The sequence below is a fragment of the Boleophthalmus pectinirostris genome, unplaced genomic scaffold (genome assembly GCF_026225935.1).
Source record: "Boleophthalmus pectinirostris isolate CB_2022bp ecotype Guang Dong unplaced genomic scaffold, ASM2622593v1 HiC_scaffold_19, whole genome shotgun sequence".
NCBI lineage: Eukaryota > Metazoa > Chordata > Actinopteri > Gobiiformes > Gobiidae > Boleophthalmus > Boleophthalmus pectinirostris.
This window is the reverse complement of record NW_026571140.1, coordinates 24567847-24586208: the sequence shown is the minus strand read 5'-3', so window position 1 is coordinate 24586208 and position 18362 is coordinate 24567847. Positions and strand designations below refer to the sequence as shown.

At 37.1% G+C, this 18362-nt stretch overlaps 1 protein-coding gene across 1 annotated transcript in view; it reads left to right on the top strand.

Moving 5' to 3' along the window:
• syt7b (synaptotagmin VIIb) overlaps positions 1-18362 on the top strand; it is a 103769-nt gene that overhangs the window by 75331 nt on the left and 10076 nt on the right. The window contains exon 6 of the mRNA XM_055154321.1: positions 1962-2084. Within this exon, the coding sequence (XP_055010296.1) occupies positions 1962-2084 (123 nt within the window). The remainder of the gene's footprint in view (positions 1-1961; positions 2085-18362) is intronic.

Here is an 18362-nt window from a genome sequence, read left to right as displayed (position 1 = left end):
TTAATGTCAGTGGAGTCAACTCTCCACAGATCAGACCTGTAACTTGGTGGTACCACCTGCTTGTTTCCATGGAGATAAGCAGCAGAAGTGTAATGCCATACTGATGAATATTTCAGGAAAATAAAAAACAAGCAAGCAGGTGTTTAATCATTAAATTGAAATACAGGTACACTGAAACAGGACTTCAGATTAAACAAGGATTAAACTAAGACTGTATTATGCAAGCACTAAACTACAAACAAGAGCTAAAGCAGAACAATATTAGTTTAGACATTATACCTGAGTTTAATTTCAGTTGTACAGCTGTTTTATTTTGCATTTGAACCCTCAAACAGTTAATATTTAAAGATGTGAACAAAAACACCAATCACACAGAGATTGCCCTTTAAGAAATTACTGTAGAAATGAAAAATGCTAAAGCGGAAAAGGTTGTCCTTGGATGAGAGCATTACGTAAGAGGCTTTTCAATGGAGAAACAGCATAACAAATGAACAGAACCTTGTGGGTTGTTAAGTCAAAACTGTGAAATAACCAAGGTCTACACTGGACAATTGTTTATTTGTTGAGGTCACAGTTTGCATGGCCTTTTCCAATTCACACAGCTGCACACTCATCGAAGACATAATTCTTAACCCTGGGCTTGGCTGGAGGCAGAAGAAATTGTGAAAATTGTTCCTCTTTTTATTTCCATCTTTGTTTGTTGTTTAATGTATATTCCCTGTTTATTTGTATGCTTTAAAAACAATTCAAGATGTACTTACTTTCTACTTTTAATATGCTACCTTTCATAACATAAAGTGGAATTGCTTTTGTTACTGATCTTCTTTTCCTAATGGGTGTTAAGAGCATTGTGTAAAAAGAAAAACATCATAAAATGGTCTGTGTGCTTTTGATCTCATTGGTTGGCTCCTGATTACAGATAGTGCATTTGTGTAAAGTAATATGTGCTACCAGACCACATGGGAAAGAGCATGTTCTGTTTTCATGTGGGATTTATAGTAGCACATATGTGGAGGAGTTCAATATTTGGCAAGTACTGGCACAATAGTCCGTGATCTCAATCTGTTAAAGCAGGAGATATAAGACCGATGTATCGGTATTCATTTTAGCTTTACTCAAAAACCAGGAGGTGATCACACCACTGGTAAGATTCTCCTTTGCTTTCTACATTAAAATGTCCTAAATTATTTATATTTCACAAAGGAAAATTGGATCAAGGAAGTCATTTTAGGACTTCTGTAATGGTGGAATAAAGCTGCAAATTTTAGTAGTCAATGTTTTAGATTAGTCAGTTAGTCAAATGATTTACTGATGTGATTTAAGTACATTTTTAACCAAATAAAGGCTGAAATATAGTGACTCAAGCTGCAAATTTTAGTAGTCAACATTTTAGATTAGTCAGTTAGTCAAATGATTTACTGATGTGATTTAAGTACAATTTTAACCAAATAAAGGCTGAAATATAGTGACTCAAAGTTTCTAGTTAGAGAATATTTACAAGCAAAGACTGTTAAAAACAAATATTATAATGATTATTTCGTAGTCAACAATTATTTAGATTAATCGTTGCAGCATATTGTTGATTAATGTTTGAGACAAGCCCACAAAGTCCTTTAGGCCCTTGGGTTTAACCACAATTTAAAATCTGACAGAAAAGTTTGGACATCAGTGACACACAGTGACAATTGTGCCACTTCACTTGTCACATATTCAATTGCTTTTCTCCATGTTTAACCTTGACTCCATATTGTCTTTTGCAGCTCAGGTCGTCATAATCAATAACCAATTAACCATCTATTTTTTTCTGTTCCCATATCCAAATATATAATTCAGTATTTATGAATTAATATGCAGTCATTTTCATCTAACCTGCTGTACTGTGGTTAACACTGTGCTCTGTGTTTTGTGTTGTGCTTGTGCTTGGTGTGGTCATGTGACTTCATGCGTGCGTGTGTGTCCAGAGAGGGGAAGATGGTTGTCCTGTCTCTAGCAATCGGTCTGGCTGAGCAGGACGACTTTGCCAACCTCCCAGATCTACAAGAAGCACCAGCCAACAAAGAAAATGAAACCACGCCAGAAAAGAGGTAGAAAATAACATAAAAAATTTCGCAAAAACAACAATGTTCTTTTAATGTAAATTAGAATTTCTTTTCTGCATCGTTTTAAGTTTGTCCATTATCTCTACTGAGGGCCTTTAGAGCCTTTACATGTTGGCGTTGTTGACACTTTGTTGGTGCATGCTGTTTTCTCTTCTTTGTTTTCATTGGTTGTGTATTGATCTCATTGACATGCACACAACCTGCTGCTTTTGAATTGGAGTCTCAGTATTTATTGTCAAACATTCTGTGTCTGTAACATTGCTACACAATTACCTACTGGCATTGTAGCTGTTGCACTGTTGCACAAGTTTTTTGAACCATTTCATGTTTTTCAATATAAAACTTTATTAAAACAACCCTGCTGAAATACAAATGTACAATCATAACTACAAGAACGTATGTTTGGAAATTATCTTAAAACAAAGCCAATATTTTATACTTACAGATACAACACATTACATTTTATTTATGGCATTCTTGTACTATGAAGCTACTCTGGTTGAGGGTCCATCACCTGCTTTCTTTTCCTGGAATGTTTCACTGTATGGAATTAAAGTTATCTATCTCCATGGAGACAAGCCAATCTTACCACAAAATAAAGTTACAGGTCATACTGTGGAACATTTCTAGGAAATCATGCATACATCAACATTTGTCAAGCAGCTGCAAGACCAACCAGACGTTCCTGTATACACTTTTAAATAAGTCTGTGAATTTTTCGTTGCATCACTATGGCATTCAGGTTCTTGCTCTCAGAAAATATGTATCTAAATGTAGGATTTTCATTCATATCAGATATCTCCCACTGTGTTTTTAAGAGTCAGACATTCTTGGAGTTGTCTTGATAAAATAGTCCAACCTTCCAAACCAAAGCTATACTTACACTATTTCCACTTTTGTCAGAGAAGAAGAAGGCACAATTGCTGCTGCTCAGACATGCTTGGACACAGCACAGATTGCCTTCAGAGTGAGAGCCTCTCAGTTCAATGGAACATCTCCAGGCTCCAGTGTTTTCATAAATCTCAAAGTGATGAAGGCTTAACCCACTGTCTCAACACGAAAAGACCGAGCATAAACCTGGCGCTGTCATCCGTAACCCCACTAAGATATTTGGTACAAGAATGTCTGATTTAAGTTTTCAAAGCCTCTTTGCTGTGTGTTGTTCAAACTGGGTCATACTGTATATCTGGATCTTTGGCTGATGAAAAGGAGCAGAATATTGAAAAAACGCTATCATTTTTGTGGTACAAATGTGATATTAGAAAGACGTGTAGCTATGTAACTATACAATTTCAAATGTGTTTTGGCATTTTTCTGGTCAAAAACATCAATATTTATGGTGGTTAACAATGCACTGTGTAACTTTTAAGGGCTACGTCTCCATGGAGATGTTAGTTCTTTGCCTGAAATGCTCCACAGTAGGGCATTAAGCATATCCCCCTGCATTTTTTCAATTACAAGTGTTTTAGAGCTCAAAAAATACATTAAAAACACAAATTCTTACCATGTGTAGGCGTATTTGTCCATAGATATGACTATCAGCCTATCTCCATTGTGATTACCAAGTTTACTGTGTAATAATCAAGATGAACAGTAATATTTCGATAGAGACATGCAGGTGGCGGACCCTTCACTAGAAAAGTTACACAGTACACCTTTACATTTGACTAATGTTTTTAATTATTAAAATTTTTAGTAAGAATATTTAATATAATCTTCAAAATGATACGGGTGAACAAAATTAATCTTCTCACGCTTCTCTCTTTTAGTTCAATAGCAATTTTATAGCAGACCTATTATGCAAAATTGACTTTTTAGAGCTTTTAATCATGCTATAATAGTTTCCCTTCTCATACACCCACGTGAAGTTGTATTTGGAGTGGCTCATGGATGTTTGAGTATGTATTCAAGACGTCATTGTTCCTTTCATCCCCCATTTTCACCGTCACCAGTATACGCCCACTGCTCTGTGCTAACTTATATATTCACTGAAAGGGTACATAACCCAGCACTTTTATGTACTGATACTTTGCAGTGGCATCACGCTGAGGGTGTTCTACATGTAGTTACTTTGGTGACACAAGGCACATATCAGCAAATATTGACAAAAAAGTTTTTAAATTGTCTGATCGTATTGTCTGCAATCAATATAAGTGTCCATGGTTCTGTTTAGGCGTTTGAACAAAAAGGAAAAAGTGCCTAACTGAAAAACTGTTTGCTAATGCTATCTAGTTTGTGACTGTTTAACAGCAAAAATAAAATAAAGCTCAGATTAAAGTCTAATTTGAGTAATTCCTACAGTTAGCACCACACTGACAGGGAATGTCAGACGCAAAGTTATTAATAAGCTCTTTTATGCCTCTCCAATGACATAAATAAGTCTACTGGATTTATTTATATTGTGCTGGGGGTCTTTCGGGGTCAGTAGTACCAGCCTTCACCTCACGTTCCCCCACATCATGCTTTTCGCCATCACTGTCTGGAGCTGTGTCGAGCACCTATAACTCTAATCAAAGGGAGGTGGCATCTATCCTGTGCCCATCCGGAGGGGCAGACCGGGCCAAGTCGTCTAGTGTCCTTCCACAGCTAATAACAACCCTCTGTCATCATCTCTGTTGCTCTCATCGCTGTAGTTACGCCTGTAGAGCGCTCTGCCTGGCCCCCGCGTGCTGCCGGCTGTTTTCTCACAGTCCAGTCAACTGCAAAGTATGGGACCGCATCATGCTGCTAGGAATATATGTGACAAGACAAGACGCTGTCACACACTGGAATAACAGAGACGGGCAGAGTGGCGGAGAAAAACCTTTGACTCTGCTTTCTAGAGAAATATGGGGGAGGATAGAAACAGAAACTGACATTTATGCAGATTTGTTATGGAAAATGTTCAAGTTGTGGTGGTAAAAATGGTGTTAGTAGTAGTAGTAATGGGTGTTTAGTAATATGTCCCAGTAATGTTTTTTGTCATTTGTATTTCCCCAGTCTTTTGCTATGGCCCCTGTGATGGCCGTTCTTCAGATCATGACCCAAGTACTAAGCTGAATCAGCAGCCGAACAAATGTGGCAGCCATCCAGAAAGAAACCTTAGCAAAAACTTTATAAAAAGCAAACAAAACTGATCAAATGTTGTGTAATTATTAATTAATTTATGAGTCAAAATTCTTCTAAATGTACTCTAACTTTAGAGTTTAAAGTATTTAAACACAATCCCAATCTCTAGAATATTATTTATAGTATCTGTATATATAGTTTTATTTTGTATAGTAGATGTCCCATGCAGTAGTGTTTGCAGTAGGTCATGTTTTGAGTAGTTGTAGTTGTAACTGTTGTAGTTGTAGTGTTTGTAGTTGTTGTAGTTATAGTAGTAGTAGTAGTAGTAGTAGTAGTAGTAGAAGTAGTAGTAGTAGTAGAAGTAGTAGCAGCAGTAGCAGTAGTAGCAGCAGTAGTAGTAGAAAAAGCCGGGAGGTCCATCAAATTGGAGAACAATGGGTGAAGCTAAAAATAGCACATTGCTTTTGGGAGTTTTATAATGAAATCAACAGCATGTATTCAAAACATTTCCTCCGATAGTGAAAGAAAAACAGGATTAAATCAAAACCTTTGTGCATTGTGCACATGGTGAGATCCATAATTTAATATGGGTTTCATGACTGTGTATGTAGTGTTTTGATCATTTGTCAAGATCAGTTTTAAGTCAAGGGAAATAGAAAATGGTATTGCAAAAACACGCTCAGGGCATTTTGTCCCAAAGCCGATGCATTATTGTGCACATATTTGTTGAAGAAAAACTTGTTTCTAAAACAATATAAGAAACTCAAGTTGTCCATTGTAAGAATGTGTACTTAAAGAAATAAATATCCAAGATGCTGTTATATTATTATTGTAGTATTTCATTTTGTGTATCCTCCAAGCTTATTCTCCTTGGCATCAGGTAGAGATAGCATCTGATGTAGAAATTAAGTCAAACTATATTTAAAGGTCGACTCAGTGGACTTCAGTGGATTTCAATTTCAAAATAAAACACATTAAAATTATAATACTTTGCAAATATAAAAGTAAAGGAACAATACCTATTTATTATAGACTTTTATTTAGTGCCAAGGAGGGGCTTCTTTTAGAGCAGTTATCCTGACAGTATTTAAAGGTCCTATATTACACAAAATAGACTCTTGTGAGCATTCAGCCATGTTATAATGCTGTTACCTCATCGTGTTTTGTGTCATTCACACATGTTTGAGTGATCCTGGTTAATTAGATTGTCTACATCTCCAAAGCTCAAAGTGCTCTTTTCCACTGTGTGATGTCAGGCAGCGGTAGTTTTCAAGTTAACAGCTCCTTTTACCTATTCTTCAGTAGAGATTGGAAATTCCAGGGACATTATCAAAATGATTCTACTGAAGGTATATGGAGTTTAAAAACACAGTGGAGCACTTCCCAAGTGAGTATCCATGTATGTTTGTGATGAGGAAACACCATTATAACAGAGATGAGAAAATAGCATCATATGGGCCCTTTAAATCACTGACCATCATATGATTTGTTGTGGTGACTCTAAAGGGAAAGGGTCAAAATGAAAAGCCTTATAAGCTCAACAATTTGTATGTATTTTATGTATAATTGATGTTGCATAAGATAACTTTGATTCATACAGTGTATTGAAGGTTGAGAACAGACTGTGATGGTGATCTACTTTACATCTGTCAATCACTTTAGTGTTGTAGCTGGAGGCCTAGTTCATATGCTGACAGCAGTAATCACATCTGCAGATAGTCAACACTACAGTACGCCCCGTCAGTGTAAACAGATCATTATCACCAGCGCTTTTGGTTGCCTCTATGTTTAATGTAATCTGTGAATAGGGCATACAACTGGAGTGCTTGTCTGGTAAAGCTGTCTTGTGTCAACATATTGCTTTCAACAACAATATATTATTATTACAGCTAATTACAGCAGACAAGCATCGCATCATAGCTGAAAATTGTTACTTTGCACTGTATATCCTGACCCCTTTTTAGCAGTTTTAACTAGTGTTGACATTGTTTTGATACCGATAACGATGCCGATAACAATGTTTTTTTTTAATACCAGTTTTTGAACTATAAGCATTCCTATATGTATCATTGTAAAATCTTAAAATATAAATAATTATGTTCTAAGTAGGGTCCTTAAAACTTCTGAGAATTTCGACGGGGATATATTACCGTATTACCAAAATGTTTGAGTACGACTGTGTTAAGCTATGAAGTTGCACTGCTATACCGCAGTATAGTCTATGCGTATGACCTGCAGACTTAAAATCTCTGAAAATTTTCACATGAACCAGCTCCAACGTGATACATGCACAGAACAGACTCAGCCGCACTTCCTCTGTCACAGAAAGAACACATATAATCCACTGAGTTGTGTCCTTTAGTCCGACAGAATCTGACACATCAGCGCAAAAGGGGCAAGCTGTTTTTATCAGCACTTTATAATTTATGCAAATGAGCCATGTGGTTTTAAGTTTAGTTTCTGTAAAATGTAAACAAATGTGCGCCTTAAGCCAAAATGGTGCCAAATTACATAAGTACTAGTATTTTCGTACGTCATCTCCCAGCGCAGTTAAAAGAAACATTATAGACTACTATTAGTTTTAAATCGTGATAGCATTACATTGAAAATACAACCATACATTCATTTGTGCTGAGCAAATAAATTTAAATATCAATAAATCATAATATTATAATAATATAGAATTATGCGCTGCAGATTTTTTTAATGACGGTAATGAAACTGATACCATTGCTACTTTTTGATACCACGGGATAACAGAATACCGTATTAACGCCCAACCAAAATTCTAAGACAAGAATATTTATTTTGGGGGACAAAAGTAGTTTCTATAATGTGCTGTGACCACTTTTACATTTTATTGCTGTCCCTCATTACTATCTAAGGGGGGGAAAAATATGTGGACCAGTACTAGTTTTCAGTAGTACCTCTCTAAATGGTACCCAGACTTAGTTTGAACTCTTCTTGTGGATCTTGTTGTCTAGTAAATTATCTCAGATTGTTCTCTTTCTTTTTTTTTTTTTTTTTTGCTCTTTTTCTTGCTTATTGCAACATGTCAGTATTGAAATGTTATGCTAATTACATCCCCTTGCCTCACTAAGGAAATCATTATGGCGTATAGAAAGTTGTTTTTCTCTCTAGCTTTTTGCATGACATAGTTTGTGACTTGGCTAAGTGAGTTGTCCTCCAGTGTTGACTTTGACGTTATGTAAGTGGTTTGGGGGCACTGCGCTGGACCAGCCAAGGCCCTGTGGTGGAGCGGACATAATCACCCACCTGCAGATAACTACCACGAGGGCTCCTAGGCGTTTTGTGTTGTTATTATCATCTCAGAAAGCTGCTGTTGTCTTGTTGAGCTGAATCTTAATAAGCTTGGAGAGTGAGCACACACAAACACACTCATGCACGCACACACACACAGATGCAAACTAAACATAAATAATCCAAAAGAGCTTATTTGGCCCCAGACATTTGAGTATGGGCTGCATAAAGGCCGTAATGTCTTGGAAACGGAGCATATAACAGTCCATTTTCATTTAGAGTTATTTTAGATGAGGGAGATGTTAAAAATGCATTTGAAGCATTTTCCTAATCTGAAATTAGCTGTTATAAATTATACATTTGGAGTACTGAAATAGTGTCATGAAATGATTTTGAAAACATAGATAGAAGAATTCCACAGTAAATAGTCTGTAATAATTCCACATCTATCGAGACCTGAAGTGTCCTAAACCATAACAGACAGATAAAGATCCACATTGAACGGTGATATCCTTTTAGACAGCCACTGTGTCCTGAAGGCCACCTGACCTGAAGGCTACACCAGGATGTGTGCAGAATACAAAGTACCTTTTCAAGTTTCAAAATAAACACACAAAAGTAAAGGTGCTATATGTAAAGACTTTAATACTAAGGCACAGTTTCAAGGATTTAAAAAATTATCCATTACATACAATTAGCAATATATTTACAAATTATGTTTTTGGTATCAAATTATTTAAAATTGTATATAATAAAACCTTGTAATAATGACGGTTTTACCTTTTGGTTTCAAATGTCTGCTGCATGGTGTTCTTAAAGGTCCATATACATATTTTCTGGTCAATGTTATAATATTGTATCCTCATCAGAAACGCACTAGAGTTGTGTTTTGTTTCATTTACACATGTGTAACACACAACATCTGCATATTTATGGCCATAAAGAAAACAATGTTCCACCTTGTGATGCCATGTTGCAATGTAGGAAGTGTTTCACTGTGTTTTAAACTCGGTCCACCTAGAATCATTTGGATAATTTCAGTCCTGGAATTGCCTATTTCTGCTAAACAAATGGTAAAAGGAGCTGTTAACTTGAAAACTACCACTAAATGACATCTCAGGTTTGAACAGAGCATTTGAGCTTTAGAGATGTATACAGACTAATAATAAAGGATTACTTAAACATGTGTGACTTAAACAAAACACAACTTCAGGTTCTGTTTTTGTTGAGGTAACAACATTATAACATGTCTTAATGCTCACAAGGGTCAATTTTGTGTAGTACAGGACCTTTAGGAGTGTGAAATTTGCTACAAAAAATAATCCAAATGCTATTCAGTTTCACCTTCATTTAAAAATATCTTTCCAAGTACCCTCTGATAAGTGCTGGCTTACCCACAGGGGTCTTCGTACCTCTGGTTGGGAAACACTTCTTGTTTTGTTGGCTCAGAAGTGCATTGTTTAGTTGAGTTCAGACACAATAGTTTACAGTAGCTATAGGTTAGGCCCTAAACATTTCATGGATTACCAAATTTCAAACCCTACATTTATAACCTTCAAATATTGGCAACTGAGTAACGCTGTTGCACACCGCTGCACAGGCTTTAATATGGTCTGAGTGACATTGATTTTTCACATTCTTTGAAACCGGCGGCAGAACAAAAATAAAGCAATGCCTAACAAGATTCAGGCTGCAGGGCAAGAGCAGAAATCTTATAGGAGCAATATGAATCTCCCGCACAGTCTTTGTATACAGTTATAAAAGAGATAGACAGATGCCTCTCAACTCATCCTTACATTTCATAAAGCTTCTTCTCATAGCCGTCAAACTGCCTGGCGGTTTCTACAGAAATCAAAGCTATAATCTCAGCAGGGACACCCCAATGCTCTTCCCGCCTGGTCACACAATACCAGAATTGTACAGTAATAATCAGGCAGGAAGTTGTTGCCACTCCGTATCAGCTGGCATATCCGGAGCTTTCACTGGTGCGTCTGAGCCAGCAATCACAGTGAGTCAAGCCCCCTAATGAATCTTTGGGCCCCAGCCACTGCCGGTCCCCATGGCAGCCTGCTCCTCCATCCAGACCCAGGAGGAGGACATGATTGGAAAGAAGAAAGTGATGTAGGTCAGCACAAATGAGGCATCTTTAAAAAAAAAAACCTGTCAGATACATGTGGAGAGCCCATTCAACATTTCTGTAGTCGCCGCTGGGACTCCGAAGCAGGGAGTTGATTTGGGAAAGACCACCAAGGGACAGAAGAGCAGAGCTGACACTGAATATGATCAAATTTATTCAGTCCTCTTTTAACAGTTTGTACCATTTAGGATCACAGCCCATACATGGTGTCTGTGACCTGTGGTTTTAGAGCTGCAGTGCATTTGGGGCCATTCTCCTTCTAGTAAAAGATGTAGTTTAGTCTCTATTTAAATGTGCTCTAGTTCTGTTAGTTCCTAGTCATGGATTTCAGCTTCTTGTCACAACATTTTGAGGACCATTCATAAGAGATAAATATTTTTGCATAACTTCATCAATCCACAATGGAAATTATTTAAACATAATAGCTCAGACATCACAATTTATTATAATAACAAATATGTGTGAGTGTGTGTGTGTGTGTGTAAAAAAAATCAAGTAGAAATGTAGTAATGCAAATATATCTCTATAAACAAGAGGTCGTAGGGAGAAACTATAGCAACAGTCTTCATTTTTCATCATTCTGAAAACCATGGATCGACCTGATTTAGTTCTGTCTGTGTGTTAAACTCTAATTCAGGTCCTGGTTTGGTCCTGTTTCAGTCATCACATTCCCAGCAAACATACAATAATTCAACCCAAATTGGCTGTGGCTCTTTACAGATGAGATGTTTACAGGAATTGACTGTTTAGATCCAAAAGGTTAACCCATTTTATAAATGGCCGCATGCTTCAGGGTGCACAATAACCCAGCCTGTCATACATTATGAAGATACAGCTGTTGACAATCTCAATTTGGACAGTAGATTGATTATAATTCATATATTCTTCTCCTGCCTTGAAATAAACATGACTTGGGCCAATCTCAGAATCTACGGGTGGTGGAAAGTGTACACATGAATATACAGTATACAGTCTCATTGAGTCACCAGGTGCTGTTTATAGTCTCCACTTCACCTAAACTAACCCCCAAATCTGTCAAGTGTCCTGAGTCATAACAGACAGATAAGGACTCTCACTGTAAGGTCATATCCTGCTATCTCTCTGCAGCCACTGTGTCCTGAAGGCCACTAACCTCAAGGCCAAACCCTGCTGTGAACAGAATAATAATAATAATAAAAATATCTCAAATATCCAACAGAAGATTTGCTGTAATAACAAATCCAGGGCAAAAAAATAAATAAATTCTGTTTAATTTTGTTTTTGCTATATTTATTTAGTTTGTTATTTATTTATTTATTAATTAATGTATTCATTCATAATCAATCAAACTTTATTCATAGAGCCCTTTACAACACTCAAAGTGACCAAAATGCTTTACATTAAAGTCAACACAATATAAAAACATGCAAAAACATTAAACAATAAAATAAAGCAAATTGTGCAAAGTGTCACTGCATTACAGAGTGTTAAAAGCCAGCCTGAATAAATCAGTTTTGAGCCTGAATTTAAACAGGCTAAAGTCTGTGATAGTGCGCATACCAGGGGGCAGTTTGTTTCAGAGTCTGGGGCCAGCGAAAGAGAAAGCCCCGTCACCCCAGTGTTTGAGTCTGGCTCTAGGGACATCAGTAGAAGCTGGTTGTTTGACCTTAAGGCCCTGTTTGTGCTGTGGACAGACAGGAGGTCAGTCAAATAGGGAGGTGTAAGACCCATAAGAGCTTTAAAAACAAACAATAATATTTTAAAATCAATTGTAAAAGAAACTGGAAGCCAATGGGAAGATAAAATAATAAATAAAAATAATTATTTAACATTTAAGGATAGCACATACAAAATGTCCATCCATTCACATTTTTCTAAGGGTGATACTAAATGGGACATTTTGGACAATGATACATATTCAAACATTTAAATACGCAAATTACCCAGATTTGTAGATAAACCAAACCAAACCAATTTTAGTTATGGCAAAAGAGTATACTAAATGCTCGAGGACTTTGATTTGATAGGCTCATTTTCAAAATGCCAGTCGGGTCGGCACCAGCTGAAACTTAAGCTCGGTCATAGGAAGTCCATTCAAAGAGCCTGCCCTAGTCAGACACTGTAGATGGCTCCATTAGTCGTATTAGCTTTGTGTGGAGGGGACCGGTCATTTGTTCCGTTGGTGGTGAGCGTGGAGAGGGTTGACATGTTAGCCTGAACCTCATCCATCACGGGACATGGGACCTATATTGTATTTTGTACTCCTCCATAAGGTTGGTTTTATATATGATCAGAACAGTATGTTTCTATATGGGGCGGGGGCTTGTTTGTGACCTTGCTACTAAAACTGCTGTTACTTAGGCATTATAATATTTCCCTGAAAACAACCTCTCTATCTTCTGTGAGTGTAATTTGTAGTTTAGACCCAATAAACAAAGTGATTCTGAATTTGTTTAAAAGTTAATATTTCTGAAGGCATGTTCTAAAAATTGCATTAACTAAATTGTGCTTATTTGAAAAATGTAAGTCATATCAAAATCACAGCTTTGGGTTGTCAACAAAAATCAGTGCAAATACATATTTAATACTATGAAACTAGCATTCAAACCAGTCATTTATAAGTAAGCATCAGTACAGAAAAATTGTTATTTTACTGTCCAAAATTGTGGTTTCTTATTGAGTTCATAAATATCATTTGAATTTTTGCATGGTCACCACTAATCACAGTACTAGCCTGAAACAGTGCAATCAGAATCGTTCAAACCTACTGTTAACCCTCTTCCAAAATATTTCGTTTTCCATCAGCCCCTCTCTTCCTCCTCTTCCCTGTCCTTCTCCAATCCTACATCAATTTCCTCTCATGGCTCAACGCCTCTGAACCCCTCATTTGGCTTGGTCTCTTCATCTCTTCTCCATTCTCTCGCACCTCTGCCTCCCACCTTATTTTTGCCCCCCTGTTTATTTAATTGCATGTAGTAAAGCTGTTTTCCCAGTATATTCACCCAGTCCACCCGTCTTGGGGGTGGTTGGGGGGCGTACAGTGATTGAATGACGCCACAGTGCCTCCGTCAGTGTAAATAGCTCAGCTGCACAGATAGATCAGTCAACTCTGCTGAATGTAAGAAAAGCAATAAGATTTCCCAATGGACCATTTTATGTATTATCCTGCACCATATAAGCGCAACACACCCACAGGAGGCATTAATGGAAACATTGCTTTTCCACCATACCAAAAAACATATTTATAATGTAAATTGTGAGTATTAGTCAAGTAAGGGTAAAAGTGGTTATTTTTGACAGTTATAGGCAGGAAAACTCAGATTTCCTTTGCATCAGTTTCATAAAAAATGCCCTGCACCCCTGTGCTGCACTGGAGCAACCTATATAATGTGTAGCCTTGAGATAGACAAAATAATAATACATAAAGCAATAATAATGTGCCTTTGAGTGTCTGCAGCCCCATGCCACCATTGCATTCATATTTGTGTCTTGCCTAAGGACACACTAACAGTATGCATTGGTTCAAGCTGGAATAAAATTGAGCCATTGTTGCCTGAAAAAAATGCAATGATCACTGGCCCATCGTCATTGTAACAGTACATAATAAGTTTTAGGTGAAAATATTCAGTTACTTGCCTGGGATCCAGAATACACACTTCTTCAGTGCTTTACGAAGATGTGAGTCTGGTGACCGGTGAATGTCCCTGTTTTCAAAAGGGCATGATTGACAGGTAGATTAGCCACTCAGGGACATGTATAGTCTGATAGTCTGTATCTGAAAAAAATTAAGAAAAAAAAAAGCATCACAGGTGGATGAAAAACATTGCAGATTTCTGCTGAATCAATGAGCGAAGAACTAAACTCTGTTAATCTGAGGCAAGATAAATATGATTTTATTTGTAAATGATATGTGAGTGACCAATGAGCTCCTTTGTTTCACATGCGTCACTGAAAAATCTAATCTGATTAGCCGATCACTTTTGAGGGCGCAGGGACCAGACTAACAATATACTTAGAGAGATATCATTCTGGATTTGCCTTTCAACAAAGTCACATATCTTCAGGGATAAATGCTTTATACTTTGAGCCCCATTATCCTACACTGGTAAATGCTGTATCCAATTGCTTATCCATCTAACATAGTGGTCAAATTGAAGTCTAGGTCAAAAACCACAATTAGAAGATAAAAAGCAACATGAACAAAAGATAATGTCATCAAAGGTGAAGTGAAACCATTCAATACTCAGTTGGAACATTTGTAAAGTAGTGTTTAATATTCAGATGTAGTCATAAATTTGACTTGAAAGTGAAAACGCTTTTAAAATAATATAAAATTAAGTGGTCATTTGATTGCTAATTGTGTGACTCAACCCCATTTTCCTGTTTGGTGTGTTTTTACATTGAAGTGTTCAGTTTTACTCACCGCAATCCGCTCTCGTCATCAGCAATTACTCACATTATCTAAATTTATCAGCCTGCCAAACCAAGCTCATTTTCTTACTCTTTATTCAACCATTTCCTAATCAGCCTTAAATAGACTTTGCTAGAAGACAAAGCACTCGACATACAGGGGAGATAAAAGGTCTCCCCCATACAGCACCCCTGGGAACGTACAACCTGCTCTGTCCAGTTACACATAAGATGGCTCAGTTTAGATTGAGGGCACAGGGTCAGGAGTCATGGTTTTGAGTTTCACCTGCTTTGATCCAATCGTGTTCTCCGGGGATGTTAGACTCAACCTCATTCAGGAGTGCATGTGTGTTCATTTGGGTTTCCCTGTTATATGCTTGGAGACATTTTAAATCAGCAGGAACTAGAAGACCCTGGTAAAGGCTATTTCTGCCACTGCTGATGTTGGTTAGCACTAAAAAGGTAACATTGTTAGAGGCATGTAATAGGCCAAGGAATGCATCTCGGGTTTTAAATTAGGTGCGTAGCGAAGAAAAAACAAACTACTGGAAAAGACCAAGTAACTATTAAAGTTTCTCTATGTAACTTTTTTGGTGAAGAGTCTGCTACTTTCTTGGGTCCATGGAAATTGTATTACTTTGTCAGGAATGATTCACATTTTGGCCTAAACTTATATGTAACACTTGTCTGTCTTGCATTTATTCAGTTCCAGGTGTTTTTGCTGTTGCTACAAATACATTGAAAAAGTAGCCTGGTAGCATGACCCTCTTGTCTCCATGGAGATAAATTAGATTTAGGGATGTAGCATTAACCAAAATATCATGATATCATATCGTCAAGGTTCTCACAATAATATCATGGACCATCACAATGTATTGAATTGCAAGTCTCTTCTTAAATTAAGAGTTATGGTGCAGCAATAGCTAAAAAAAAAAGACAGAGGGAACTAGAAGACCATGATCCTTTGCTCCATTTCAGTGTATACCACATGAAGAAATACCAGTTCTAAGCACCTTTGAGTCTTAGTTCTTTGGATTAAGTCTTGTCAAGGCATTTTAGAGTAAAAAATAGCATATTAACAGTTTTGTTAGCGTCTACAAAATATCTCAATAAATATCATACCTTGAGGTTTATACCGTGACAATATCGTATTGTGAGACTTGGATATCGTTACACCCCTAATTAGTTTAATGCTATACTTTCATCTCCATGGAGAGAAGCAGGTGGCTACAGAAAGGTTATACCTTTAAGTGAATTTGGTAGAAGTCAATGTGTGACGAAAGGGGTTTTGTTATAAAGCAATACAACTGATGCAAAATCAAGTAATCGCTGCAAACTGGGTGTATGAGATTTGCTTTGTGAATTGAAATCAAAATGTCAACATTTAACATCACAACTAGATAGACTGTGACGTGGCATCAAACACACTGACAAATTATTCATTGTTTAGTTTATATTGCATCATTGTGTGATATGAGTTGAAAAAGTTTTGAAATAGAGGTTTCCTAGTTGAAGCCTTGGTCTTGGCTTTATTTCTCAAAAATTGCAGGGTAGGGCCACTGTCTTGAGCCCATGTTCCCATTGCTTGTATATGTATATCATATCAGGGTACTTTTCTTTCTCTCACCTCTTCATAAACCTGCTCTGAGTGGGAAAAGTTCAGAGGTGATTTTTGCAGACTCAGGTTGGAGCGTGAGGAGGTACAGTAGTTCGGAGGTGCATTTCAAAGCCTTTGTAAACGCTCAGTTCCTTTAGCCCGTGGGCTGACTGCTACTTTGAATGTGCTTCTCTCACTGCAGCTTCATGATATTTTTTAGGCTCCTGTTACCATGGATACATCAGTTCTGTGTAAAATACAACCTGAGAGCGTTGCCATGGTTACAACCATCTCAAGGATGAATTATGTAACCACTATGTTATGGATACTCTGAGGGACAACGTAGACTTATCTGATGTACAAGTATGCCTTGTGTTTTTATATCGGTAAAAGAAATTGCAATTGTGATGATCTGTATTTTTTTCAATTAAGTGACATATTTTAATGCAATTCTTTTAATACGCATTTTTGCCTAAATATATTATGCATGTAGCCTTGTATAATTTTACACAGACAAATTGCACTTTATTACATCAACAGTTAGGGGCCATGCGTGATTAAAGATTTATTTGAAATTCAATCAACTAAATGCAGAATTATGAATATGAATAACCACTCTGTCACCATCATTAAACCTTTCCCTTAAACTTTGTTCTTTTTGGTGACTAACAGATGCCCAATATTCAGTGGCTGTTGCATAAAGAAGCAGAGTTTTAAGGTCAGCCCAATAAAGAGGTAGTCAGAGTTGGAGTTAGTCATGTTTTATGACTGTGGCCCTGTGTCTGCTAGTGTGTGCTTGTCATTCAGGTGTAATACTTCTCTATATGCCTTTGAATGCTTGGTTGAGTCTTCATCAGAACCATGCCTATCGGGCTCGCTCATTGTCAACAGTGCTGATTTGGGGAGACTGCGGTGGTCCGCTCAGATGTGCCCCTCATGTCAGCAGGAGTTAATCTGAGAGGACGATGACGCACCCATGACAGCTCCAATAATGACCTCGGAATCACTGGGGAATGTGGAATTACTTTGGTGGACCCTCATGCAGGTGGGCAACTAATGGACTAGAAACTGCAGGGAGATTATGAGACTGAATATTATTTTAGAAGGGAAAAGGCCAGTGAAAAAGACCTGAACAATGTATTTTGAAGTCTAATGATCTAAGATGCAGCTCATTTCTGTGCTGGCCTGTGGTCAGACTGATTCCAGAACAATTTGCTGAATGTCTCTCCTCATTCTTCACGTCCATTTTATGCATATATCCATTGTGGCATTTAAAGTACACAACCAGACCAAAACATTTATTGAATTAAGAAGACAAAAAAGTTCTTGGTTAATTTGTTTAATTGAACAGATCAGATAAATAGTGAATAATGAGTTAAGATCCACACTTAGACTTAGTATTTATTATGTACAATAGTTTGCACAGCTAATGTCCAGCTTGGTTGTCCTGACAAAACCTAGTTCAAGATCCGGGGTGGGTTGCCAGGCATTGCACTGCATTCTCTCACTGCTCCTGACAGATGACTGCCTTGATGAATGGACCAAATGAGCCTTACTTCAAGAATTTCTCGTCACTGAAAAATGTGGTTAACAATCGTGTATCATTCGTTCTTTCGTTTTTCAAAATAAAACCAAAAATGAGAAATTTAAAAAAAAAACAATTTTCTTCATTATTTGTCACCAAAACCCAAATGAAATAATGGATAACGATTAGTTTTTTCAAGTTTTTGATTTTGTGTTTAACTGAATAACGGAAAAAAAGATAACGTCAACGTGTTTCCTGTTTTCATGACTGAAACTGTGGTGCCGGACTTTTGCGCCGCATACAGAC